The sequence below is a fragment of the Monodelphis domestica genome, chromosome 3, assembly GCF_027887165.1.
Source record: "Monodelphis domestica isolate mMonDom1 chromosome 3, mMonDom1.pri, whole genome shotgun sequence".
Lineage (NCBI taxonomy): Eukaryota > Metazoa > Chordata > Mammalia > Didelphimorphia > Didelphidae > Monodelphis > Monodelphis domestica.
Genome location: NC_077229.1, coordinates 459,757,928 through 459,783,087, shown reverse-complemented (window position 1 = coordinate 459,783,087; position 25,160 = coordinate 459,757,928). Strand labels below are relative to the sequence as shown.

General features: G+C 34.2%; 1 protein-coding gene across 2 annotated transcripts in view; it reads left to right on the top strand.

Moving 5' to 3' along the window:
* The window catches only part of EDIL3 (EGF like repeats and discoidin domains 3), a 703,912-nt gene that overhangs the window by 531,602 nt on the left and 147,150 nt on the right, over nt 1–25,160 (top strand). For both annotated transcript variants that reach the window (XM_056824616.1, XM_056824617.1), the window contains one exon: nt 11,385–11,569. In XM_056824616.1, coding sequence (XP_056680594.1) covers nt 11,385–11,569 — 185 coding nt within the window. The remainder of the gene's footprint in view (nt 1–11,384; nt 11,570–25,160) is intronic.

The following is a 25,160-nucleotide window of genomic DNA, read 5'->3' as shown; positions in this document are numbered from 1 at the left end:
TTTTGAATCACTACATTGCATCTCGATGAGCTACAGTGTAGAAACTGAGCATGTGAGATGGTTAAATACAATGAGTATTAGATTTGGAATTAGATGACCTAAGTGTAAGCCCCATCTCTCATACATACTACCTATGTAATGAGGATCAAGTCATTTTATCTTTTTGAGACTCAGTTTCTTCATCTGTGAATTTAAATGAGGTCACCTCTCAAGTTATTTCCAGATCTTGATAAAGACTTTTAAAAGTATGGTAGAATTATTGTTTTCTGTTACATCAGAAGATATTGCTGATATGCCTGTGGTAACAACATGCCACTTATCTACCCTAAGGCAATCAATGGAAAACCTTAGTTCCATGAAGGCTGTCATACAAGCTTATTCTTTGGATACAATAGTCACTTTCCTTTTCTTGTTCTTCTAGTTATTCAATATGTTAACTTATGAGAGTTGAGGTCTCATATAGTATAATCACACACCCAAGGTATAAGATATTTTACTTTTAATCTTGAGAATAAATCACTTATGACCCTTTAAGAATTTTATTATCTTAAGAAAAAAGCCAAGGCTATTCTGAAGGCCACACCATGAAAACAACCTGAACCAGTCGCCGGGGGCACCCAGACAGCAGGGAAACAGAGAGAGACAGGGGAGCCTGTAACCCTCTGACCAGATCCTTCCATCTGAGTCTAATTGAAAGTCCCTCCCTCAGGGCATACTCAGTCTGAGGTTAATCCTATCACCATCCCTCAGAGCTCCTGGAAGCCACAGGCCCTCCCTCTCAGAGTGCAAGGTCATCTGAAACAACAGTAACCCTCAGGGCTGGCAAAAGGGCCTCAGGAGCCGGCTATTCTGAAGGCCACATCCTGAAAACAACCTGACCCAGTCGCAGGGGCACCCAGACAACAGGGAAAGAGAGAGAGACTGCGGGAGCCTGCAGCCCCCTGACCAGATCCTTCCATCTGAGTCTCACCAAAGGTCCCTGCCTCAGGGAATACTCAGTCTGAGGTTAATCCTATCACCAGCCCTTGGAGCTCTGGGAAGCCAAGGCCCCTCTCCCTCAGAGTGCAGGCTCCTCTGGCCAGCAAAGGCAATGAAATACATCTGAGAGTGTCAAGCCAGGCACAGAGCATAGAAGTAAGGCAACAGAGAAGCATCGGGAGGGAATAGAGGAGGGTAGTAATACCAAAACACCAGCAATTCCAGGCTTCTTGGGGAAGACAATTTGCCTGGGGCTAAAACCACTGAACACCAGACAGATAACAGAAGAGCCAGCCCCCCTCACACAGATAGAGATGGCAAACAGCACAGAAGCAAAAAAGTCTAAAAACAACAGAAAAACAAGAAGGGGGCAACTTTGGACACATTTTATGGAGTAAAAATACAAAATATAGAGGAGATAGAAGAGGAAACACAAGCAAATGCGCTGAAACCTTCCAAAGGAAATGGAAACCCTCCACAAACTTTTGCAGAATTTGAATCGAAAATGATCAAAAAGATGGAAGCCTTCTGGCAGGAAAAGTGGGAATTAATGCAAAAGAATTTCACGCAACTACAAAACCAGTTTGACCAAACTGAAAAGGAAAACAAGGCTTTAAAGGTCAAGATTAGGCAACTGGAAGACAACGAGCAGGTAAAAGAGCAAGAATTAATAAAGCAAAGTCAAAAGATCAAGAAATTAGAAGAGAACATAAAATATTTCACTGACAAGGTGACAGACTTGGAAAATAGAGGAAGAAGAGATAATTTAAGAATAATTGAACTACCAGAAAAGCCAGAAATAAAGAGCAAACTCGACATCGTAATACAAGATATAATCAAAGAAAATTGCCCAGAGATCCTAGAACAAGAGGGCAATACAGACACTGAAAGAGTTCACAGAACACCCTCTACACTAAATCCCGAAAAGACAACTCCCAGGAATGTAATTGCCAAATTCCAAAGCTTTCAAGCAAAAGAAAAAAATCCTACAAGAAGCCAGAAAAAGACAATTTAGATATAAAGGAATGTCAATCAGGGTCACACAAGACCTTGAAAGTTCCACTCTGAATGATCATAAGGCATGGAACATGATTTTCAAAAAGGCAAGAGAGCTGGGTCTTCAACCAAGAATCAGCTACCCAGCAAAACTGACTATATACTTCGAAAGGAAAGTATGGGCATTCAACAAAATAGAAGATTTCCAACTTTTTGCAAAGAAAAGACCAGAGTTCTGTGGAAAGTCTGATATCGAAAAACAAAGAGCATGGAATACTTGAAAAGGTAAATATGATGGAAAGGGAAAAAGAGAAAATTGTTATCTTTTCATTTATTCAAACTCTCTTCTATAAGGACTACATTTATATCAATCTATATATATATTAATATATGGAAAATGTAATGTGTAAATAGGGGGAAAAGAAAAATCAAATAGAATAATCTTTCTCACACAAAGATTCCCATGGGAAGGGGAAGAAAACTCCTATAAGAAGGAGAGGAAGAGAGTTTTTATTTAAACCTTACTCTCAGGGAAATCAACTCTGAGAGGGAAGAACTTCCAGATCCATTGAGATCTTGAATTCTATCTTATCCAACAAGGGTAGGGAGAAGGGAAAACCAAGGGAGGGAGGGGGGAGGGAAAACAAAAGGGGAGGGAAAGAGAGGGGGGAGGGGGAGGGAACAAAAAGGGAGGGGCTAGAAAGGGAAACATATCAAGGGAGGGGAAAAGGGGGACTGATTTAAAGTAAATCACTGGACTAAAAGGTTAGAGCTAAAGAAGAAAGGTTAGAATTAGGGAAGGATATCAAAATGCCAGAGAATTCACAAGTCACAATCATAACTTTGGACATGAATGGGATGAATTCACCCATAAAATATAGACAAATCGCAGAATGGGTTAAAATCCAAAACCCTACTATATGTTGTCTTCAAGAAACATACATGAGGCAGATAGACACCTACAAGGTCAGAATTAAAGGACCTTCTGGGCCTCAACTGACAGAAAGAAGGCAGGAGTGGCAATCATGATATCTGATAAAGCCAAAACAAAAATAGACCTGATTAAAAGGGATAGGGAAGGTAATTATATTTTGTTAAAAGGGACTTTAGATAATAAGGAAATATCACTAATCAACATGTATGCACCAAATAATATAGCACCCAAATTTCTAATGGAGAAACTAGGCGAATTGAAGGAAGAAATAGACAGTAAAACAATATTAGTGGGAGATTTGAACCAACCATTATCAAATTTAGATAAATCAAATCAAAAAATAAATAAGAAAGAGGTAAAATAAGTGAATGAAATCTTAGAAAAATTAGAGTTAATAGGCATATGGAGAAAAATAAATAGGGACAAAAAGGAATACACCTTCTACTCAGCACTACATGGCACATTCACAAAGATTGACCATACACTAGGTCACAGAAAAATGGCATATAAATGCAGAAAAGCAGAAATAATAAATGCAGCTTTTTCAGACCACAAGGCAATAAAAATAATGATCAGTAACGGTGTGTGGAAAACCAAATCAAAAATTAATTGGAAATTAAACAATATGATACTCCAAAATCATTTAGTTAGAGAAGAAATCACAGAAACAATTAATAATTTCATCAAGGAAAATGACAACTATGAGACATCCTTTAAAACATTTTGGGATGTAGCCAAAGCAATAATCAGAGGTAAATTCATATCCCTGAGTGCATATATTAACAAACTAGGGAGAGCAGAAATCAATCAATTGGAAATGCAAATAAAAAAACTCACAAGAGATCAAATTAAAAAACCCCAGCAGAAAATCAAACTAGAAATCCTAACATTTAAGGGAGAAATTAATAAAATCAAAAGTGATAGAACTATTGATTTAATAAATAATACTAGAAGCTGGTACTTTGAAACAACAAAAAAAATAGACAAAGTACTGGTCAATCTAATTAAAAAAAGGAAAGAAGAAAAAATATTAACAGCATCAAAGATGAAAAGGGGGACATCACCTCCAATGAAGAGGAAATCAAGGCGATCAATAAAAATTACTTTGCCCAATTATATGGCAATAAATACACCAATTTAGGTGATATGGATGAATATATACAAAAATACAAACTGCCTAGACTAACAGAAGAAATAGAATTCTTAAATAATCCCATATCAGAAAATGAAATCCAACAGGCCATCAAAGAACTCCATAAGAAAAAATCCCCTGGGCCCAACAGATTCACAAGTGAATTCTATCAAACATTCAGAGAACAGTTAATCCCAGTACTTAATCCCAGTGACATAATAAGCAAAGAGGGAATTCTAACAAACTCCTTTTATGACACAAACATGGTACTGATTCCAAAACCAGGGAGATCAAAAACAGAGAAAGAAAATTATAGGCCAATCTCCCTAATGAATATAGATGCAAAAATCTTAAATAAAATACTAGCAAAAAGACTCCAGCAAGTGATCAGAAGGGTCATCCACCATGATCAAGTAGGATTTATACCAGGGATGTAGGGCTGGTTCAATATTAGGAAAACCATCCACATAATCATCCATATCAACAAGTAAACCAACAAAAATCACATGATTATTTAAATAGACACAGAAAAAGCCTTTGATAAAATACAACATCCATTCCTATTGAAAACACTAGAAAGCATAGGAATAGGAGGGTCATTCCTAAAAATAATAAAAAGTATATATCTAAAACCATCAACTAATATCATCTACAATGGGGATAAACTAAATGCATTCCCAACAAGATCAGGAGTGAAACAAGGAGGCCCATTTTCACCTCTACTATTTGACATTGTACTAGAAACACTAGCAGTAGCAATTAGAGAAGAAAAAGAAATTGAAGGCATCAAAATAGGCAAGGAGGAGAGTAAGCTATCACTCTTTGCAGATGACATGATGGTCTACTTAAAGAATCCTAGAGATTCAACCAAAAAGCTAATTGAAATAATCAACAACTTTAGCAAAGTTGCAGGATACAAAAGAAACCCACATAAGTCATCAGCATTTCTATACATCTCCAACATCGTTCAGGAGCAATAACTAGAAAGGGAAATCCCATTCAAAATCACCTTAGACAAAATAAAATACCTAGGAATCTATCTCCCGAGACAAACACAGGAACTATATGAACACAACTACTAAACACTCTCCACACAACTAAAACTAGACTTGAGCAATTGGAAAAACATTAACTGCTCATGGGTAGGATGAGCCAATATAATAAAAATGAACATCCTACCCAAACTTAGCTATCTATTTAGTGCCATACCCATGGAACTTTCAAAAAATTTCTTTACTGATTTAGAAAAAAAACATAACAAAGTTCATTTGGAATAACAAAGAATCAAGGATATCCAGGGAAATAATGAAAAAAAAAATACAAAGGAAGGGGACCTTGCAGTCCCAGATCTCAAACTATATTACAAAGCAGCTGTCATCAAAACAATTTGGTACTGGCTAAGAGACAGAAAGGAGAATCAGTGGAATAGATTTGGAGCAAGTGACCTCAGCAAGACATTATATGATAAACCCAAAGATCCCAGCTTTGGGGTCAAAAATCCACTATTCATTAGAAACTGCTGAGAAAACTGGAAGACAGTGTGGAAGAGATTTGGATTAGATCAACACCTCACACCCTACACCAAGATAAATTCAAAATGGGTGACTGACATGAACATAAAGAAGGAAACTATAAGTAAATTAGGTAAACACAGAATAGTATACATGTCAGACCTTTGGGAAGGGAAAGACTTTAAAACCAAGCAAGACTTAGAAAGAGTCACAAAATATAAAAGAAATAATTTCAACTACATCAAATTAAAAAGCTTTTGTACAAACAAAACCAATATAACTAAAATCAGAAGGAAAGCAACAAATTGGGAAGCAATCTTCATAAAAACCTCTGACAAAGGTTTAATTACTCAAATTTACAAAGTGCTAAATCAATTGTACAAAAAAACCAAGCCATTCTCCAATTGATAAATGGGCAAGGGACATGAACAGGCAGTTCTCAGCCAAAGAAATCAAAACTATTAATAAGCACATGAAAAAGTGCTCTACATCTCTTATAATCAGAGAGATGCAAATCAAAACAACTCTAAGGTATCACCTCACACCTAGCAGATTGGCTAACATGACAGCTATTGAAAGTAATGAATGCTGGAGGGGATGTTGCAAAGTAGGGACATTAATTCATTGCTGGTGGAGTTGTGAACTGATCCAACTATTCTGGAGGGCAATTTGGAACTATGTCCAAAGGGCGATAAAAGACTGTCTGCCCTTTGATCCAGCCATAGCACTGCTGGGTTTGTACCCCAAAGAGATAATAAGGAAAAAGTCTTGTACAAAAATATTCATAGCTGCGCTCTTTGTGGTGGCCAAAAATTGAAAAATGAGGGGATGCCCTTCAATTGGGGAATGGCTGAACAAATTGTGGTATATGTTGGTGATGGAATACTATTGTGCTAAAAGGAATTATAAAGTGGAGGAATTCCACGGAGACTGGAACAACCTCTAGGAAGTGATGCAGAGCGAAAGGAGCAGAATCAGGAAAACAATGTACACAGAGACTGATACACTGTGGTACAATCGAAGGTAATGGACTCCTCCACTAGGGACAATGCAATGTCTCCTAACAATCTGTGGGGATCTAAAAAACACTATCCACAAGCAGAGGATAAACTGTGGGAGTAAAAACACCAATGAAAAGCAACTGCTTGACTACAGGGGCTGAGAGGAAATGACTGAGGAGAGATGCTAAATGAACACTCTAGTGCAAATACCAACAACATGGAAATGGGTTCGAACCAAGAACACATGTGAAACCCAGTGGAATTGTGTGTCGGCTATGGGAGAAGTGTTGGGAGGGGGGCGGGTGGAGGAAAAGATAATGATCATTGTTTCCAATGAATAATGTTTGTAAATAACCAAATAAAATAATGTTTAAAAAGTAAAAAAAAAAGCTTTATAAATATGTATAAATGCTATCTATTATTTACAAGAGGGCATCATTAAAGAGACTCTCCTCTTGTTTTGATATAAGAAAAATGCTTGGGCCAAGAACTCTAGGGGAAGCATCCCACCTAGGCAAGACACATCCTGATATACATCCAAGGGTCATAGAAAGTTGATTATAACTGAAGAATGACTAAACAACAAAAATCTAGGAGGAAATTCAAAGGCCAGAAAGTTTAGTTTATCAGAATGATACAGGAATTCAAGAAGATCGAGTTTCAAGTTACAAATTCTGGCACATAGCTATGTGACATTCCAGACAACCAATCATGTCTCTAAAACTGCAACACAAAACTGTTCCCAAAAGGCATTGGAAGAGGGAGTTTCCACACCGGGAATTCTCTACCCTGGTTAAATAACAGGCCATTCCCCCAAAGCAAACATCAACAGTAGAAGGAGGCACGACATATAAGGGTTTGGGTCCAGAACAAGAAGAAATAGGACTTGCAACTAAGAAAGGGTAAGGGCATGCTTTGTCCTATGGTGTTGATGTAACATATATTCACCTAGCAATACAAAAACAATTGATATTAGAAACTAGTTAGCAAGAATTGTTTGTTAAAATAAGAAGCTATTTGATGCCACCTGCTTCTTCCCCTCAGATCCTCCACCCTCCTACTCCATTGTCACACTGAGCAGTCTCTTGATGTATCACATGGTCTCTGCCCATGGGTGCCAATATTTCGAGGTTTCTGTTTCCTCCTGCAGCTGAACTTATCATTAAAAAGTTTGATTTCAGGTTACTTTTGGTAAAACTTACACCAGGCATATGCTTTGTGAAGCTTTTCCCAGAATGGAAAAATTTGTTGTAACTGAGAGATGATATAAAAGGGCCTTTGGGCAAATGGAGAAAAGTATCAGGAGATTAAGACCCAAGGGTTCTGATGGGGCAGAGAATCAATGTAGGTGCTACAATAAATAATATAGGACAGAATTCCCTCTACTATTTTTCTTGTTGTATGAAATAAAGTTTAATTGGTTCTAAACCTTAAAAAAAAAAAGAAAAAGAAAAATGCCAAGCCACCTTCCCCAAACACACAAAGTGAATTTGAGCTTTCAATTATAAAGAAATAACTTATAGCAGATGCTTTAAAAAAGCATTGGGTGTCACCTCTATGGGCATAATACTTTTTTAGTTAAATATCATTTTATTCAGATCCTATCTGTATGAATAAACGGGTTAATTCCTTTTCCTGCATACAATAATGGCACTGAGATAGGAAATTAGTAAGGAGAGCCACACTGGAATATTTAGGAAGCTCAATGAACTCAATTAACATGAGGCAGCCAGGTGATGCATGGGTATGATGGTGGCTAAAGTCAGACAGACTCAAATCAAATCTGTCCTCAGAAACATACTAGTTGCATGACCTCGAGTGAGTCACTTAACTTCTACTTGCCTCATTTTCCTAAACTGTAAAATAGGGATAACAACTCATATTTTGCAAGACTGAAGAAAAAAAATGAATTAATATTTGTAAAGCAGTTCACACAGTATCTGATACATATTGGCTACTATGTAAATTATTATTTTCCCCAATTTACCGCAGAATTAGAATTAGAGTATAAAACTCCTTATTTACTATATGAAAGAGTGTTTTAGCTTTGGGCCACAGGACTAAATTCAATCTACTCTCCAAGCTTTCTAAACAGTGAGATCATTTTCAGCTTCCTAATATAGAGGTTTTCAAACTGGTCATTAAAACAAATATGTTGCTCATTTATTAGATGAAAAAAGTAACTTAAGTTGTATTAGCCGATTAGATAAGTAATAATTGTCATCACTTGCCATTGTTAGAGAGAAGAAAGGAAAACATAACACAATTCCATAACTGGATTGAAAAAATAAAAACAAAGTCTTTTAAAATATGTTTTTATTTTCTAAAACCTAGAATGTTATGCTTATTCAAGTGAGAGGAAAAAGCAACTTGTGTCTCTTATTTATCTGAATTCTTTTATACCTCAACTTCTTTCACATCTTTCAGACAATTAAGACTATAATATAGATACATCCCTTATTTTTACAGTGTATGAGAATACATCCTTGAGCTTTCTAATTGGTCTCCCTAAATAGAATCACTCCTAGCTCTAATCCATCTTACTGCCAACATGATTTTCCTAAAACATAGATCTGCTCATATCCTCTTCCTGAACAGAGTACAGCGGCTTCTTATTACCTTCAGGATCCGATGTAAAAACATCAGATTGGTATTAAGTCTCTTCCACTTTGTGACCAACCACAGATCACACACCTAGCTTCACTAGGCTGCTTGCTGTGGCTCACATTCCACCCTTATGTGTGTCCTCTGTGCCTGCAGTGACCACCCCTCTCATTCCTACTCCTGGCTTCTCTGCCTTCTTTCAAGATTGCTTAGATCCCAGCTTCTGGAGGAGACTCTAACCAGACCTTCGGGCTCCTGCTTTTCCCTTCTATCTGAGATTACATCCTGTGTCTGGATCTATTTTACATGCACAGAGTGATTTGCCTTTTGACTCCTTGAGAGCAGGAGCTGTTTTTCCTTTAAAAAGAAAGAAAAAAGAATCCTCAGGACTTAGCACAGTGCCTAGCATATAATAACTATTTAATAAATATTTGAGTTGATTTTTCAAAAATTATCATCATAAATATACTAAATTTTGCCACATAGGATTGTGATTATTTTTCCAGATAATATGTTAATGCAATTAACAATTCTTTTCTGACATTGTGTGATCCATGTTCTCTCCCCTCTCCTATGTCATGCACCTCCCCAAGGAGAAAGGTAATATGATGTAGGTTGTACAGGCATCATCAAACAATACATATTTGCATACTTTGTGTTGTGAAAAAAGTCACATCACTTACTCTACAGAGAATTAAAGAAAGGACTAAATTAAAGAATGGTCCTTTTCAATTTGCATTCAGACTCTCAACTCCTTCTGTTATTTGATCCTGAGTCTCTTTGGAGTTGTCCTGGACCTTTGCATTATTGATAATAGTTATCATTCACAGTCAATCATTGTACACTATTGTAACTGTGCAGCATTCTCCTATTGCTGCACGCTTCCCTTTGCATCACTACATATGTTTTTTCCAGGTTTTTTGTGATCACCTGGTTTATCATTTCTTATGACATAATTTTAATCTACTGCAGACTATCATTAACTTGACTAAAATATTGAGGTGTGCATTTGAATATCAAGAAAGATCTCCTATGTAGTTGGGTTGTATTGCTGGAAATGTGGGAGCCCATTCTCCCTACTCCTCTGCCTTGCTGGTCAATACCTGCCTGGATGTTTCCTAGACAAAAAGGAGAAATCCTAAATATAAGGGGAAAAATTACTACTATATGATGAGCAGACTAGACATTTATGAAGCATTCCTTATTCATGACATTATGTTATTCTAGTGATTTAAGACATTTAGAAAATAATTTAAAATATGTTCCATTATCATAATAATAAAGTTGCCAAAATATATTCCTTTCCCAGTTGCACTTAATTCAGACATGAGCTACTGACTTACTATATTTCTCCAAAGAATGCTCATGAATTTCAGAACTAAATTCTTCATCATTTTCCTACCTTTCAACCTCAAAAATAAGTATTGGGATCTTAACAAGCAAAGCCAGAGAACATGAAAAAATTGTAATTTCCAATCATGAGAATGTCAGAAAAGAGATCAGATATTGCTTGTCTCTTAACAGTTTTAATTAAAAATCAGTTTAAACCATTTTACTCTGCCTTTTATCTTATCTCTTCCATTTAAATCCAACTTTTCTAGGATGAATTCTCTAAGTAGCTATTTGAGATAATATGAAAATAGAAGGGAAAGAGAAATTGCTAAGAAAGTACATTGGAGTATATTCATTGAAAAGAATGAATCTCACTACTGAGTACTGTGGCAGTTTTCAATATAAGAGTGATATTGTCAGGAATCTAACTTTGTACTATGGGCACTTACAATAGTGTAGTATGGTACTGTGTAAACGAAAAACACTTTTTTTTAAAAAAAAAGAAAATACCTCATTTTCAAGGGAATGATGGGGGCTGCTGAAAATCAGGAAACCATCATGAGGCTGAGTAATGAAAATAGAAAAAGAACTTCAACTTTGTATCATTTTGCAAAAAAAAAAATTCAATCACAGTAAAATACTTTGAATTCTCTATCTTGCTTTCAATTTTTTTTTGAAAATACAGGAGAATAAGATAGCCTCAATTGGCTATCTTGTTTTTCAATTTTACTCCAAATGCTCTTTTGATTAAAGCTTTTCTGTAAGAATGTTGATACTTGCTATTTTCAAAATGTATGTCATTATGTTTAGGTTTCTCTTGCCTATCCAAAAGTAGCATAGAAAACTTCCAGAATTATAAATGATTTCTCTCATGGAGAATTCTCACTTTCTTTAAGGTTGCTCTGAGCCTCTGGGAATGAAATCAGGACATATACAAGACTACCAGATAACTGCTTCCAGCATCTTCAGGACTCTTAACATGGATATGTTCACTTGGGAACCCAGGAAAGCCCGGCTAGATAAACAGGGAAAAGTCAATGCCTGGACGTCAGGCCACAATGACCAGTCACAATGGCTGCAGGTAATGTTTTCAAGATGTTTCTGGACATCTATTTACCCTCTCCCCCAAAGGCTATATTGATTAATTGAATAGTCAAGGCTATAGTAATTAAACTAACTGAAAATATATCTTCCTCTTAGATCCAATTAAAACTGATTTGAAGTGTGGGTTAATTACATGGCAACACTCCTGTATGGTTTTCACTGATGTTTGTAGGACCTTTTTCATAAAGTGTACAATAATACTATGTAGAGATCTCTTTTCCATGGCTTCAAGGTGAATTTGCATTTTTGAACACCCACATGTAGTCATGAATTCTGTCATATTTTATTGTGTGTGGGAGTCCTAACACACTATTAATCCTTTATATACATCTCTACTGTTGGGTCTCAGTACTGTGGCAACGTGATTGCTTTCCAATCTCTGAGCTCATATAGATAGGGGAAAATGGCCACTATTGAGTTTTCTGTCATTTAAAGAATTTACAATATGTTGACAATATTAACAAAATTGACAACTCAATCAGTGAAGGTTTTAAAAGAACTTTGCAGTTCACTTAAATGGAGAAGATTTTGAAATATAAATTAGTTTATGTCCAGAACAGTAAGAAGGAAGAATTGTGCCCCATTCTGGAACATACAGTATGTGAAGGTTAACAATTCTATACTTATTGTTTATTGATCTTTATTTCATACGTATGAGAGGTTTGAGACTAAACTTTCAAGATATTTCTGTTATTATTTAAAAAACAACTAAAACAAATAATGCTCATAACAGTATTTTTGGGTGACATTCATTGTTGTTTAAGTAGAATTCGAGATTTTGTTTGTGGCCTTTCAAAGGAGAATTTAGACCTGAGATTTCTTTAGTATAGGAAAATCCTTGTGAGGAAAATACTTCAGGAAGAAGAATTAACAATGGAGATTAGCAAGTGCTCTATGACATATTGGTTTATATAATTACTTGTGGCCCCCAATGTGTTAGGTAACTTTCCCAGGGTTACAAAGACAAGACTGTATGTGTGAAAAATAGGACTTGAGCTAGGGTATTTGTGAATAAAAGTCTAACCCCTTCTCATAGCATTCTATGCTGCTTCTTTTAAAAAGTTTTGTCCAATGTCTCTGTCTTAAGTCCTCAGTTTTAAGCCTAAGGTCTAGTTATTCACTTTTCCCTGTTTTTCTAGTCTGCCTCCTATATATAAATGAAAGTGCCTATCTAAATACACTATATAGACTAGGCAATAAAAATTCTAAATTTCAAACTTCAAATATTTGACTTTTCAAAAAAGAAATCCAATTTGGGGGAGACACTTTTCATGTGAATCTTCCAAATATGTTTAATTTTAGATTTCTGTGAAAGTTTCAACTTCATGGTCAATTACTTTTGTCTCTCATTTGCTAGGTAAATAGGAATGTGTGTAAAATCCATGCATATAATTGATTTTCCAAATATTAAATCATTTCCCCAGAACAATTCTGTATGTGGAATATTGTTTTAATGTATAAGGATATTTGGAATAAAACCAAACTCTTCCACATCTCACAAATAAACAAGAAATTTTGGTGATCTGAAGTCATTTTAACTGCTACCCACTTCAAAGCAATAACCTGGAGGACTACTGCCCAAATAATTTGTTTAAATTATGTGCTAGTTGTTAAAGTTATTATCTTTATCAAAAAACTTACAACTCCCATTTTGTTAAAGATGGTTAGTCACTTTCATGCTCACATTGCTTGATTCTATTTAATAAATTAATTAATAGAAAAGCATCATTAAAAAAATATGCCAAACATTGTGCTAAGCTTTGAGAAAAAAAGTAAAAAAGTAAAAAAATCAAGACAGTCCTTCTTTCCAGGAGCTCATCACTCTGAAAATCTGCAAGGCAGTTTTCAAGTTCTAGATGTTACCTTAAGCAGTCAGAAGATACATACATCAAAGAAAGTTAGTCCTAGAAGATTTTAGAAGTCAGGCAAGAGACTACAAGAGGAGGAATGTTCCTTAATCTTTCCAGAAGAAAGGAATGGTGTTGGTAACTTCCAACTCATTTAAAGCATGTGAGTAGTCAGAGAGCCTAGATGAGTTCTAGATCATTCTGGAATTGTGGGGAATGAGGGAAAATAAATCTTCTTAACTCCCAGAGTTCTAGGATGGATTCTGGCCAACCAGCATTTGGGAAAGGGAATGAGGGCACATTTTCTCAGTACAAGGGTATGCTTCCCCAAGAATGGGTATTTTTTCTTGTTTGTAAATAAAACATAGAAGGAATCTTCAAGGCAGGACAAATTGACATCTTCCTATTGTATTTTAGTTTTATTTTTCCCTTACTATTATGAATGTCATGGATTTATAAATATATTAATTATTTTCCTACAAAGATAATATGCTCAGTATTATTACAAGTTATAATATTTTTATTTAACATTTTGCTTTTCAGAATTAGCTTCTATATTCATAAAAAATACAAGGAGAAACAATGCAGTTTGAGCATTATTTTTACAGATGTCAATTTAGAACCTGAGTTTATTCCTTTGAATTCATAAATTTCTTTTGCATTTTTGAACTAAATGCTCAGTCTCCATCTGTACTTATAGTCCAAAGGGAAAGCCATATCCAATGTTTAAATTTTGAACTTCATCATCATTGCTTTGAACCTTTCAGGAAATTCTCTCTATGAACTTAATTATGGGACCTTCTAACATAGATGAATAACTTTACTGTTTTTATTTTTTCTGACTTAAGTAACTTTTCTAGAATCAAGTTAGGTATAACTTAGAAAAAAAACACTATAAATTCCCAAGTGTTGAAAGAACAATGACTCATGTGATATAGTACAAGAATTACTGTTCCAATTTGCATGTACAATGACATTAGAACTTTTTTTCGGCTTCTTTGTACTATGAGTATTGTTTTTTCCTATCAGTACAGATTTTCTCCCTTGATTCACTGCTACTTATGCCAGCAGCAAAGAGAAAGTACCAAAGCAATGGGCTTTGGGATACAAATTATATTCTTATTACTAGAATTCTAAGCTGATCTCTTTCTACAAACAGTTTTCCCTCTTTCCTTTTGTTCTCTACTAATTTGATGAATAGCACTTTTACCTTTTCATATCAATTCAGAATTAGTAACTAAATCCATGAACATATACACAAATACACAGCACACACACACAAAAAAATAAAAAAATATGTGAAAAGAGCCAGATCCAAATTCAAAGGATATTTATTATAACATAAAAATTATGCTAGTGCTGATTTTCATTTTAACAAATACAGAAGAGACCATCCTGAAGGGCATCACTGCCTAAGGATTGACTAATATTGTGACAGAAACCTTTCCTAACAATAATCACCATAATTTTCCATGCATTGATATTATATTTTTTGACTTTGTGTGCTTCTTTATATGCATGTGAATGTACATATTGACTACCTTATTAGAATGTAAGTTCCATCAGGCCAGAGAATGTTGTTTTTTTTTTTTAATTTTACATTTATTTGTATGTTTGTTACATTAAAATACCCAATCAACTCTCTCACCTTTCCTCATAGAGATGGCATAATTTTACAAAAAAAAGATATGTGTATATTTGAAACTATGTTTTACTTATTTCTATTTCTATTCAATTTATATTCTACTTATTTTTTCCATTCTTCCTCTGGAGGTGGATATACACAAGTTGTTCTTCAAAAAATATTTCTGTTGCTATACATGTTTTCTTGGTTCTGCTTGTTCCACTCTTCATAACTTCATGTAGGCCTTTCTATCACAATCTTATGCCACAACTTGTTTGGCCATTCCCTAATTGATGGGCATCCCTTCAGTTTCTAGTTCTTTGCAACCACAAAGAGAGCTATTATAAATAATTTAGAACATATATAGGTTCTTTTCTTTTTTCCTTATCATCTTAGGAAATTAATTGAAGAGTGGTTTTGCTGAGAGAAGAGGTAGACATAGTTTTATAATTCTTTGAGCATTATTCCAGATTACTCTCCAAAATGGTTGGAGCTGTGCCAACAGAGTTTTAGTGTCCCTGTTTTTCCACATCCCCTCCAACATTTTTCATTTTGCCCTTTTATCATTTTAACTAACCTGATAGATGTGAGATTATATTATCAGAGTTGTTTTGATGTATATTTCTCTGATCAATAATAATTTAGAGAATTTTATGTGGTTTTATATAGCTTTAATTTATTCATCCAAAAATTCTTTGTTCATATCTTATGACCATTTAATTTTAACTTTGTTTCTGCAAAATGTGGCATAATGTTTAGCATATAGTAGATGTTTAATACATATTTATTGATTGATTATATTTTAACCTCATAATTCTATGTTTTAAGGAAAGTCTATACATAGTCCCTTTTTCTGAAATCTGAAACTGATATAAGATTAGATTCTATAGAAAAGCTACTAGAATTTAAATCTTAAATCTGATGAAAGGAGGAAAAAATGTATTGTTACCTGGAGAATGATTTGCTGGTCCTTTTCACATACCATTCCCTAAATAAAGACCATCTACATAGTATTTCAGACAAAATGTATTAGTGATATTAATAGTGTTGTTAAAATGTACAGTGCAGTACTGACCTTTTCAAAATTACATTTGACTCTGTAAAACTTCATTTCAATATTCATTTTATGGAAATGTTTATGGTAATAATTTAATTTGTCTTGGATTTAAGTCAGGCAGTAGAACACCAGGTTTATTTCTGATTTTTAATGTAGTAATTTCACTCTCAGATTCAGAGCAGCTCCAAAGGCATTGCCTTCTCTTGGGCTGTGCCCTTTGTCACCCTTTATGCAGGGAAGAAGTGGAGAAAAGTCTTTCAAGAAATGAATGACCTCCAGGACCCCACAAAGTATTAACAAATATTTTAATTTCCACTTCTGATCCCAACATTTTATATGTACATAAATATATATATTTATGTACATATAAATCCTAAGGGAAATGCTGGCCTCTTGGTAAGCTATGTAAAGTTATAAGGTCTAATTATAATATGCTGAATATTCTGTTTTTCCAATGGAATCAATATTATCTTATCTCTAACATGACCTGGAATGGTCACTACTAAATAAAGCAAATGCCATTTTTTAAAGCTTACATGTATATAAATTAAAATAGAAAGTGTTTTGAATGTTTCGAATGACATGAGGTGTCATTAGATAGTAAATAGGGAGTTAGCCTCAGAGCCAAGAAGAACAGGGTTCAAGGACTTCATCTGAAAAATTCTGAGTCTTGGCAAACATTTGGACAAGTCTCTTAATCTCAATGTTCTAGGCTACTTTCTACAATTTAAGTGGTGAGAAGGTGATAATATGCATTAGTGTAAGTAATTTCTACATCTTGATATTCTCAATACTAATTAAATAATAAATCTGATCCCGTCTTCTATAAGCTTGGAAGGGATTATTATACATGGAAAGGTTGAAGGAAAACTCAGGTATTATGCTACAAAGAAATAGTACTTGATAGCCAAAACAGTGGAAGAAACTGAATAGTATAATTTTAAAGGGAAAAAACAGTCTATATGTAGGAAATGAAATAGTTAAATAATGCTAACTACATCAGCAAAGAGGATTGACATCATAATATACCACAATCTGAGTATTTCAGAAATTTTAGTGATTAGTAAAATCCAAATATGACATGTGGCTATGGAATATTTTGCTTTTTTTCCCCCTCAGATGGCAAAACTGAGGCAAGAGAGGTTAAGCAACTTGTTTAGGGCCACAAAGCTATTTAATGATATATTTAGACCTAAAATCCTAGTATCTAGGTCCAGAGAACCAAAATATCATTGTATTTCATTTCTAGACAGCTTAGAAAAAGGAGGAATGATATTCTCCTTCCAGAACCTTGTTTCTAAAATAGTGCTTTCACTTGAAAAAATATATATAGCATAATCTTGGAGAGATCTCAAAGATATTGGTTTTTAAAATCAAAGTTAATTTTTCACTTTTGCTTTATGAATTATGCACATCATATATCTCTCATGAAAAAGTCAGATATTTCAAATTCCTTACTTTTTTAAATAAAAGGATACCAATAAATGTGAATATTAGGTACATTTCCACAAAGCAAATACTTCCTTCCTATCTTTTTATAAAATTAGAACTGTATTCCCATGGGCAAAGTTCTCCAATCAGTTGAGTGGAACAACATGATAAAAAGGAGGTTTCAATAGCTGATCTCTTCCTGGTTTGATGGGCAGTTCAACAAAACATTTTTTCTTTGGGGAATTAGAGGTTCTACCTAACAGTTCACTTTTCTTTGCTGTACTTTGGGGGACCTTGCCTGCTAGCTGATATCTTCCAGCTATGAATCATTCAGTAATACAACTTCATCACATGAGTTCTTCTTGATTGTGTAGTTATAGCTTTATTGCCCATATTTTGCTATTGGATTTCTGACTCCTTGGTACTCAGGTTGCTTGCTAAAGTACATTGCCTTATGCTGTTCTTCAGATCATGGGAACTTCCTCAGCCCCATGAATGTCTGCCTTGTCTTTGACTTATCATCTTGACTTCCTCTCCATATGTGTCCTCACTATTTCTAGTCGCACATTTTAGTCTGTTTTCTATTGATTTCTAAACCCTGTGTGCCCTGAATTAGAACAGAATTCCTATTTGCTATCAATTTATTTTTTTTTACTCTAATTTCTAGTGTTCATTGTTGCTTCATTGTTTTCAGTCATGTCTGTCTCTTCATGATCCTATTTGGGTTTTTCCCAGAAAAGATAAAGGAATAGTTTGTCATTCCCTTCTGCAGCTTGTTTTGCATATTTACATCATGAAATGCTTCACTTGAGAAAAAATTTAAAAGGCTTATGCATGGCAAATATTACATAGCTTTATAAAAAATGAAACAGGTGAAAGTTTAACAGAAAAGGAAAAGTACCAATAAGAATGCCTAGCACTCTTCATACATAACACTTGAAGGTTTGCAAAGTGCTTTAAAAATAATATCTGCTTTTATTACCATAACAACACTGGGAATTGAGTGATATTACCCCCATTTTATAGATGAGTAAACTGAGACAGAGAGGTTAATTGAACTGCCCAGAGTGACCAAAAACAGTGTTGTCTCTAGCTACCTACCTGCTTGTTCATATTTCAGATTCCCAAAATCATTCCTACATTAATTATCTGTTACAGTTAAAACACTGACTCTTTACTGTCAAATTCCAACTCAAAATTAGTACACATTTAGGAAAAATAGCAATAATAGAAATACCTGATGTCCAACTGAAACATCAATTCTGGTATACTGGTGTTACTAATCATTTTAAAACTTAGTACTATGCAGTAGAAAGGATATAAATACTAGATATAATAATTTCATAAATAAATGGAACTACTATAAATGAACTGACATAACAAAGAGACCAAAAGAGCCTTTAAAAATCACATTAATTAGCAAACTTACTTGGTAACTGGAGGGAGATGACAGACAAAGGTAACATTGGTTTAGAATATAAATGTTGATCACATGGTCAAAAAGATGACAAATGAACATCTCTATAACCCTTCAATTTCCAAAAAAGTAAATATATAGCTTTTTAAATTTATTTATTTTATTAAATTATATTTATTAAATATTAAATTAGTTTATTAAATTTTGATGTTAAATAATTATCAATAAATGCACAAGATAAAAGAATAGCCTTGGGAAAAGTGAAAACATAATGAACTGAACTAGAGAATTTTAATACTTAGAGCATTTACTTATCACCTGCCTCTCCTCTAGCCCCAACCTTCTGCTACTGTAGTTAGTGTAAACAAATTTCTAATCTTGTGCCTGGGACACCAACCTTAGCATAAGGACCTCTGCAGCTACAATGATTCTGTGTGCATGCTCTCTGAAAGAATTAAAGGGGATTTTTCCTAACTACCTGAAGAAAAGTTAGAATAGTGGAGGGAGGAATTAACTGGATTAGAAAAGATGCACACAAGAAACTAGATAGATATGAAGAAAGAGAATTAGATACATATAAATCAGCCCTAGCACCCCTAGCAAAGGTGTACCAGAATCAGCTGATACTGCCTTGTGAGAGCCAATTATTTAATTTTCAGTGAAAGTATTTATACCTCAGGAAGTAGCAAGTGATACAAAGACAAAATATTGACTTATTTTGTTGAAGTCTAGATTTGAGAAAGGGATGGGGAAATTTTTAATAATGCATTTTAACATGAAAGTGAATTATGCATACCATACGCCCCCATCCAAGCTGATTGTTAAGCAATTATCAGCACACCTTTGCCCAGAGGTAACTCTGAACAGGGACCCAGGCCAACATCCTTCATATTCTACCAGAAGAGGAAACTGGGTTAGCCCTAAAACAAAAAATGGTGTATTTATCACATGATTAAAAATGGAAAATCTAAGAAATTGGTAAAACACCAAAGATATTAAAGAAAATAGTCTCCCCAAAAAGCCCAGTAAGCTATTATATAAATTATTAGAGAGGATTCTTTAAAAATGGAATTTATATGCTGTGATACAACAAAGAGAACAAATTATGACTGACAATTATAGTATGAAGGAAAATATCTGATGAAATGGAAAATCCCATTGAGTCTACAGAAACAATGGAAAAACAAGAAACCAGATATTTTAAGAGAATAAAACTCATGGAATTATTTACACATTTGTAACAAATTTTTAAGTTTTGAAAGACTTAGCAAAATTGGTCCACAAAATGACATGAAAATTCCAGCAGAAAACTCTCAGATAGAGGCAATTGAGTCAGTACAGATTGAGATAGATTTCATTTTGACATGGCTAATGGGAATTTGTTTTGCTTGATTACAGATGCTTGTAAAAGACTTTGCTTATCTTGTTTTTCCAGTAGTGGAGAGGGGGGAAGTAAAAGGAAGAGAAATGGGATCTTCAAAAAATAAAAACAAAAATCAATTTAAAAACTAAGAAAGCATTTGAGTCAGAAATCAGATTCTAGATGCAGAACATAGAAGGTTAAAGAATGGTAAGTCAATGGACAGAATAGGAGAGATTATGTCTATGACAGGAAATCTTTCTAAAGAGATAGAGGTTTTGAAAGAAAGATTGACAGATTTATAACACAAATACTGAAGTGAAGTAAATATTGTCAAAAAGGAAGCAAAAGGATATGATATTAAAAGAAAATACTAGTAAGTCCAAAGTGACTGGAATTAAAGACAAGAATAAAGGCATACCAAATAGATCATAGGTCTTCAATAAAAAATACTGAATACCATAAAGCAAAGGGATAGAAGATGGGGTGGACAGGGGCATTTGTCTAGATTTTTTGTGCATATATAATAAAACATGAGCTGAAATACTCCATAGATTGACAAGAGAGTGAAAGAAAGCATATCAAACTCTTAAGATGTGAAGTGGTTACATTTAACAATTATAATCAGAAAAAAAATTTCAAGTAGCTAAGAGAAATATTTTCTAATATGAAGGAAAGGAACTATAAAAGTTGCATGTGATTATGTTGCACTTAAAGACATCAGAAAATGAAATGTAATAATATTTCAAAAAGCAATGGAACCTAAGCTTTAAGACAAAATTCCAAATTAGTTTGCTAACTTCAGATTAGTCATTTAAATGAAATAAAATTAAGCAACAACTCATTTCAGCCATTTACATACACACACACACACACACACACACACACACACACATGCACACACAAACCATACAACCACGAGGTGAGTAGAAGGACTTATAAACATTATACACAGAAGAATAAGATGGGTAAATGGGTACAATTACCAAGAAAAGATTAATTAAATTACCACATATATATGCTGATTTTTTAAGGGAAAATTGAACCATGGACCTTATGACAAAGAGAGAAGAAATTCCTAGAGAGAAATCCCAGCCTCTGTTTCCAATCCCTCCTTTTCTTATTCCAAGCCTACTCTGGTCATGATTAGGCAAAGCTTTTGGGGGTTTGGTGAATTCTCCAGAAAAACTGTTATCCTGACCCATTCACCTGCCATTTACAGAGAGGTGTTCTCTAGAACCTCATGGGGCACTTTTTCTAGAGAAGACCAGTTGACTATTTAAAAAGCAGTCATTCCAGTCCTCTAGAAAATCTTCCCCTCTCTTCCATCTCATTTGTGCATTTTACACTTAAGTAGGTAAGCCCATTTGGTGTCATCAAATCTGTTTTTACTTTCACTCATGCTGCTCTTCCAATTTCCCCACTGAGTTATTCTCAAAAATAAATATATAAATAAAATAAAATAAGATCAAAAGCATATAAAAACATAAGATCTGTACTGGTCAGATGCTTCTCTTGTGTTGGAACCACCCTTAAACCAGAGATAAATGGATAAAAGAAGAAATGAGCACTGCTGAATAATAAAAAGGTTATGAGGAATTGAAGATTTCGATAGAACCTATAGTCTCATGGGAAACAAAGGTGGAAGAATTGAAATGATATATCATGAGCCAGATCATCTGATTCCTTCACATAGAGAATATAAAATCATTTGTAAAATTGCATGAAGAAATATAATTAATTTTGAGTAGTATTGCCTTATAAAGAAAAAAAAAACAGTAGCGGAGAGTAAAAATAGGTAAAAGAAAGCTTAGTGACAGATTCAATTAAGAAGTTTTTCTAGGACATATAATAATAAAAATGGAAAAAAAGACATCAAAACCCCAGAAACATGGAAATTTGAGGGAAAAAGTCATCCTCGATTTTTTTCACTATCAGACAAAATATATCCACAAAACTTGAATTCTAACATTCTAAGATATGTTTGTAGAGGAGATCAACATGTTACTAAAGTGAAGAAAATGGTGGGGAAGGGCTAGATTCAAGCATCTATGAAGAGATCTCTACTGGAGATGAAATTTTTAGTGGGTGCATTTAACAGTCAATAAATAAGACATCACACCAAATTAAAGATACTAAAGGCAAGGGAGAAAACATAAACAAATGTATATTAATTTATAGATCTACATAAATATGTTAGGAAAATAATCTGTAAATGTATGCACATTTATATTTGAAGACATTTTCAGTTAGGGTGTTATTAGGAAACAAATACACTTTTGCAAAAAAATACTTTAAAGTGAGGGACGTTTTTGCTATCACAAAAATAACCAAATGATTTAAAAGATTCAAGATTCTACTGTATTTTGGTGTTTTTATTCCTTGATTCTGTACACACACACACACACACACACACACACACACACACACACACACACACACACACACATATATATATATATATATATATATTTACACCAATTTCCTTGAGAACTATTATATCTAGAGATAATCTCATTCAATTAATTTGTGATCATAATCAGACTGGACATAAAATGATAGACCCATGTTTGCCAAAGATGTTCATTTTTATGATGTAGTTCCAGTTTAGAGACTGAGTTGAATAATTTGCAATGGTCCCCTACTTGAACCTGTTTTTTGGATAACATCATGATATCAAGTGCCAATAAATTTCTGACTTCTTTGAAGATATCTATAACCACTCAAAAAGTTTAGTCTGGTCATATATGTAGGAAAAATGAAGAATGTTCATTATCCATAGTATGATATATAGTTAGATGGACAAAGTATAGGTTGCCCTTCAGGATAGAGATGGTAGAAATATAAACATAATTTTTAATTATAATTTTTGACTTATTGAATTGTTTACTTATTGTGATTCATTATGAACCAAAAGTGAGGAAATCTCTCCCAAAAGTAAGCACAAAATTCATCTGGCCACATTTCCTTTCTAACAATGGGTTGAGCTGGCTGCATGATAGAATTTAGTTTCATTCCTGGTGCTTCCAGTTTATAAGCTAAGGAAAAGGAAACAAGGATGTCCTGTTGGGTCAGGGTAAGCATGCCCAGTTCTTTGGATGTTCTCTGGTAAAGATGCTGTTTATAGCAAGCAGGAAGTAATACTTCAATCATACTTTAATAAAGCATGAAGAGAATAGAAGCAAATGGCCAAGAGAAACCAAAGCAAACAGAGGCAGATGACATGGGGAAGGCAAAGAGAGTGGTGGAGGAAGGCAATAAGAGTGGAGAAGACATTGAGTGAAGGAAGGTACACAAAAAGAAACAGGGATGGGAGCACTAGGGCAGCATGAACCTTTAGCAGATAGAATTCTCAAGAGACAAGTGTTTGAAGTCCCATTTTTAGATATTTTTAGGTGTAGGGAATGCACTAACTCTTATAGATGCCACCTTCTGCTTCATTAATTAATATATCAACATTTTCTCAATATTACCAATACTATCTTAGGGTTAGTCCATTTGCATAATGTGTTGCTGCTTTTACTATCCATGTCTGGAGGTTTTCTGCAACTTATAGACAAAAATAGCATCTTTGGACCCTTAGAGTAAGGCTTAGTTCCTCTAATTTAGCACACAGTCTCAGGATGTGGCCTCAGTGAGTTTATGAGGCAGGTGGCAGTGACTCCTATGGTCCCCTAATTTATAAGATAGTCTTCAGGTAACTATTATACTCCCTTAATATGTAGGATAGCGTGTGACTTCTGTGTTCCTCTTTTGTAGTCTTAATTTCTACAATCATTACCTTATACTAGCTACTTATAAACTTATTATACTAAGTGGGGAGTGACAGGGGACTAAAACACAACACAATGTCAACACAATCTTGGATGAGCTGTGCATGTGGAAGAAATTGGAAAAGAGGAAGAGCAGAATAGGCTGGATTGCCCTCAAGGCACTTGAATGCTTGCTTAATAACCCCAAATTTCTCTCAGAAAACAATTATTTTTATCTGTCTCTGACTCATAGAACACAATGAAATACAAAGAATTGAAAATGAATATCATAGAGAGGGGATTGAAATGGTACATGTGTGTGGGCAAGGATATAAAGAATGAAAAACTTTTAAAAATATAGTATAATATAATGTTAAGGGAATGTATGATTGGAAGAGATGATGTTGTAGTAAAGGTGAGGAAGCCTTCCAAGTGTTCTTGTTGTAGCCCCCAAGATAAATAAGAAAGACTTCCAGAACACTGGGGAGCTTCTTCTGGAAAAATATAGAAGGACAGACACAAGAATCACAAAAGATATCCAAAAATGAAAATTATGATATGTATCATAGAAGGGATCATATGAATTAATGAAATTGTTAAGCCATTTGAATGTTTATGTATGTTATAGAATAGGGAAGAAAATCCAGTCTTCTTTTGCTTTATACAGAAATCAAGGAATTACTATATGATTTGCTTATGTATATGCTTTGATATTTATATATATATATATATGTACATGTGAATATACATATATATGTGTTTACACACATACAAGTAAAAATTTAGGGGAAACTTCTTAAAGATGATACATAAATCTTCTATAAATCACTATGAAAGGTTTTTCTTTCTGCTTCTTTTTGGTAAAGACATACTCTCATCAATTTCTTCATTTGCTATGAACATGTCTATATCAGGGAAACCTTTTTAATTATACTGCTTATAGGAATTTGGTCCAAAATGTTCTTTCTTTCTGTGGTTCTTTTTACTCCATAAAACCTGAATAGGTTGAATGTATCCGAGCTAAGAGTGAATGGAAGATTCATGTCAGGGGGAAATGTATTATAGGTGGAGTGCTTCTAG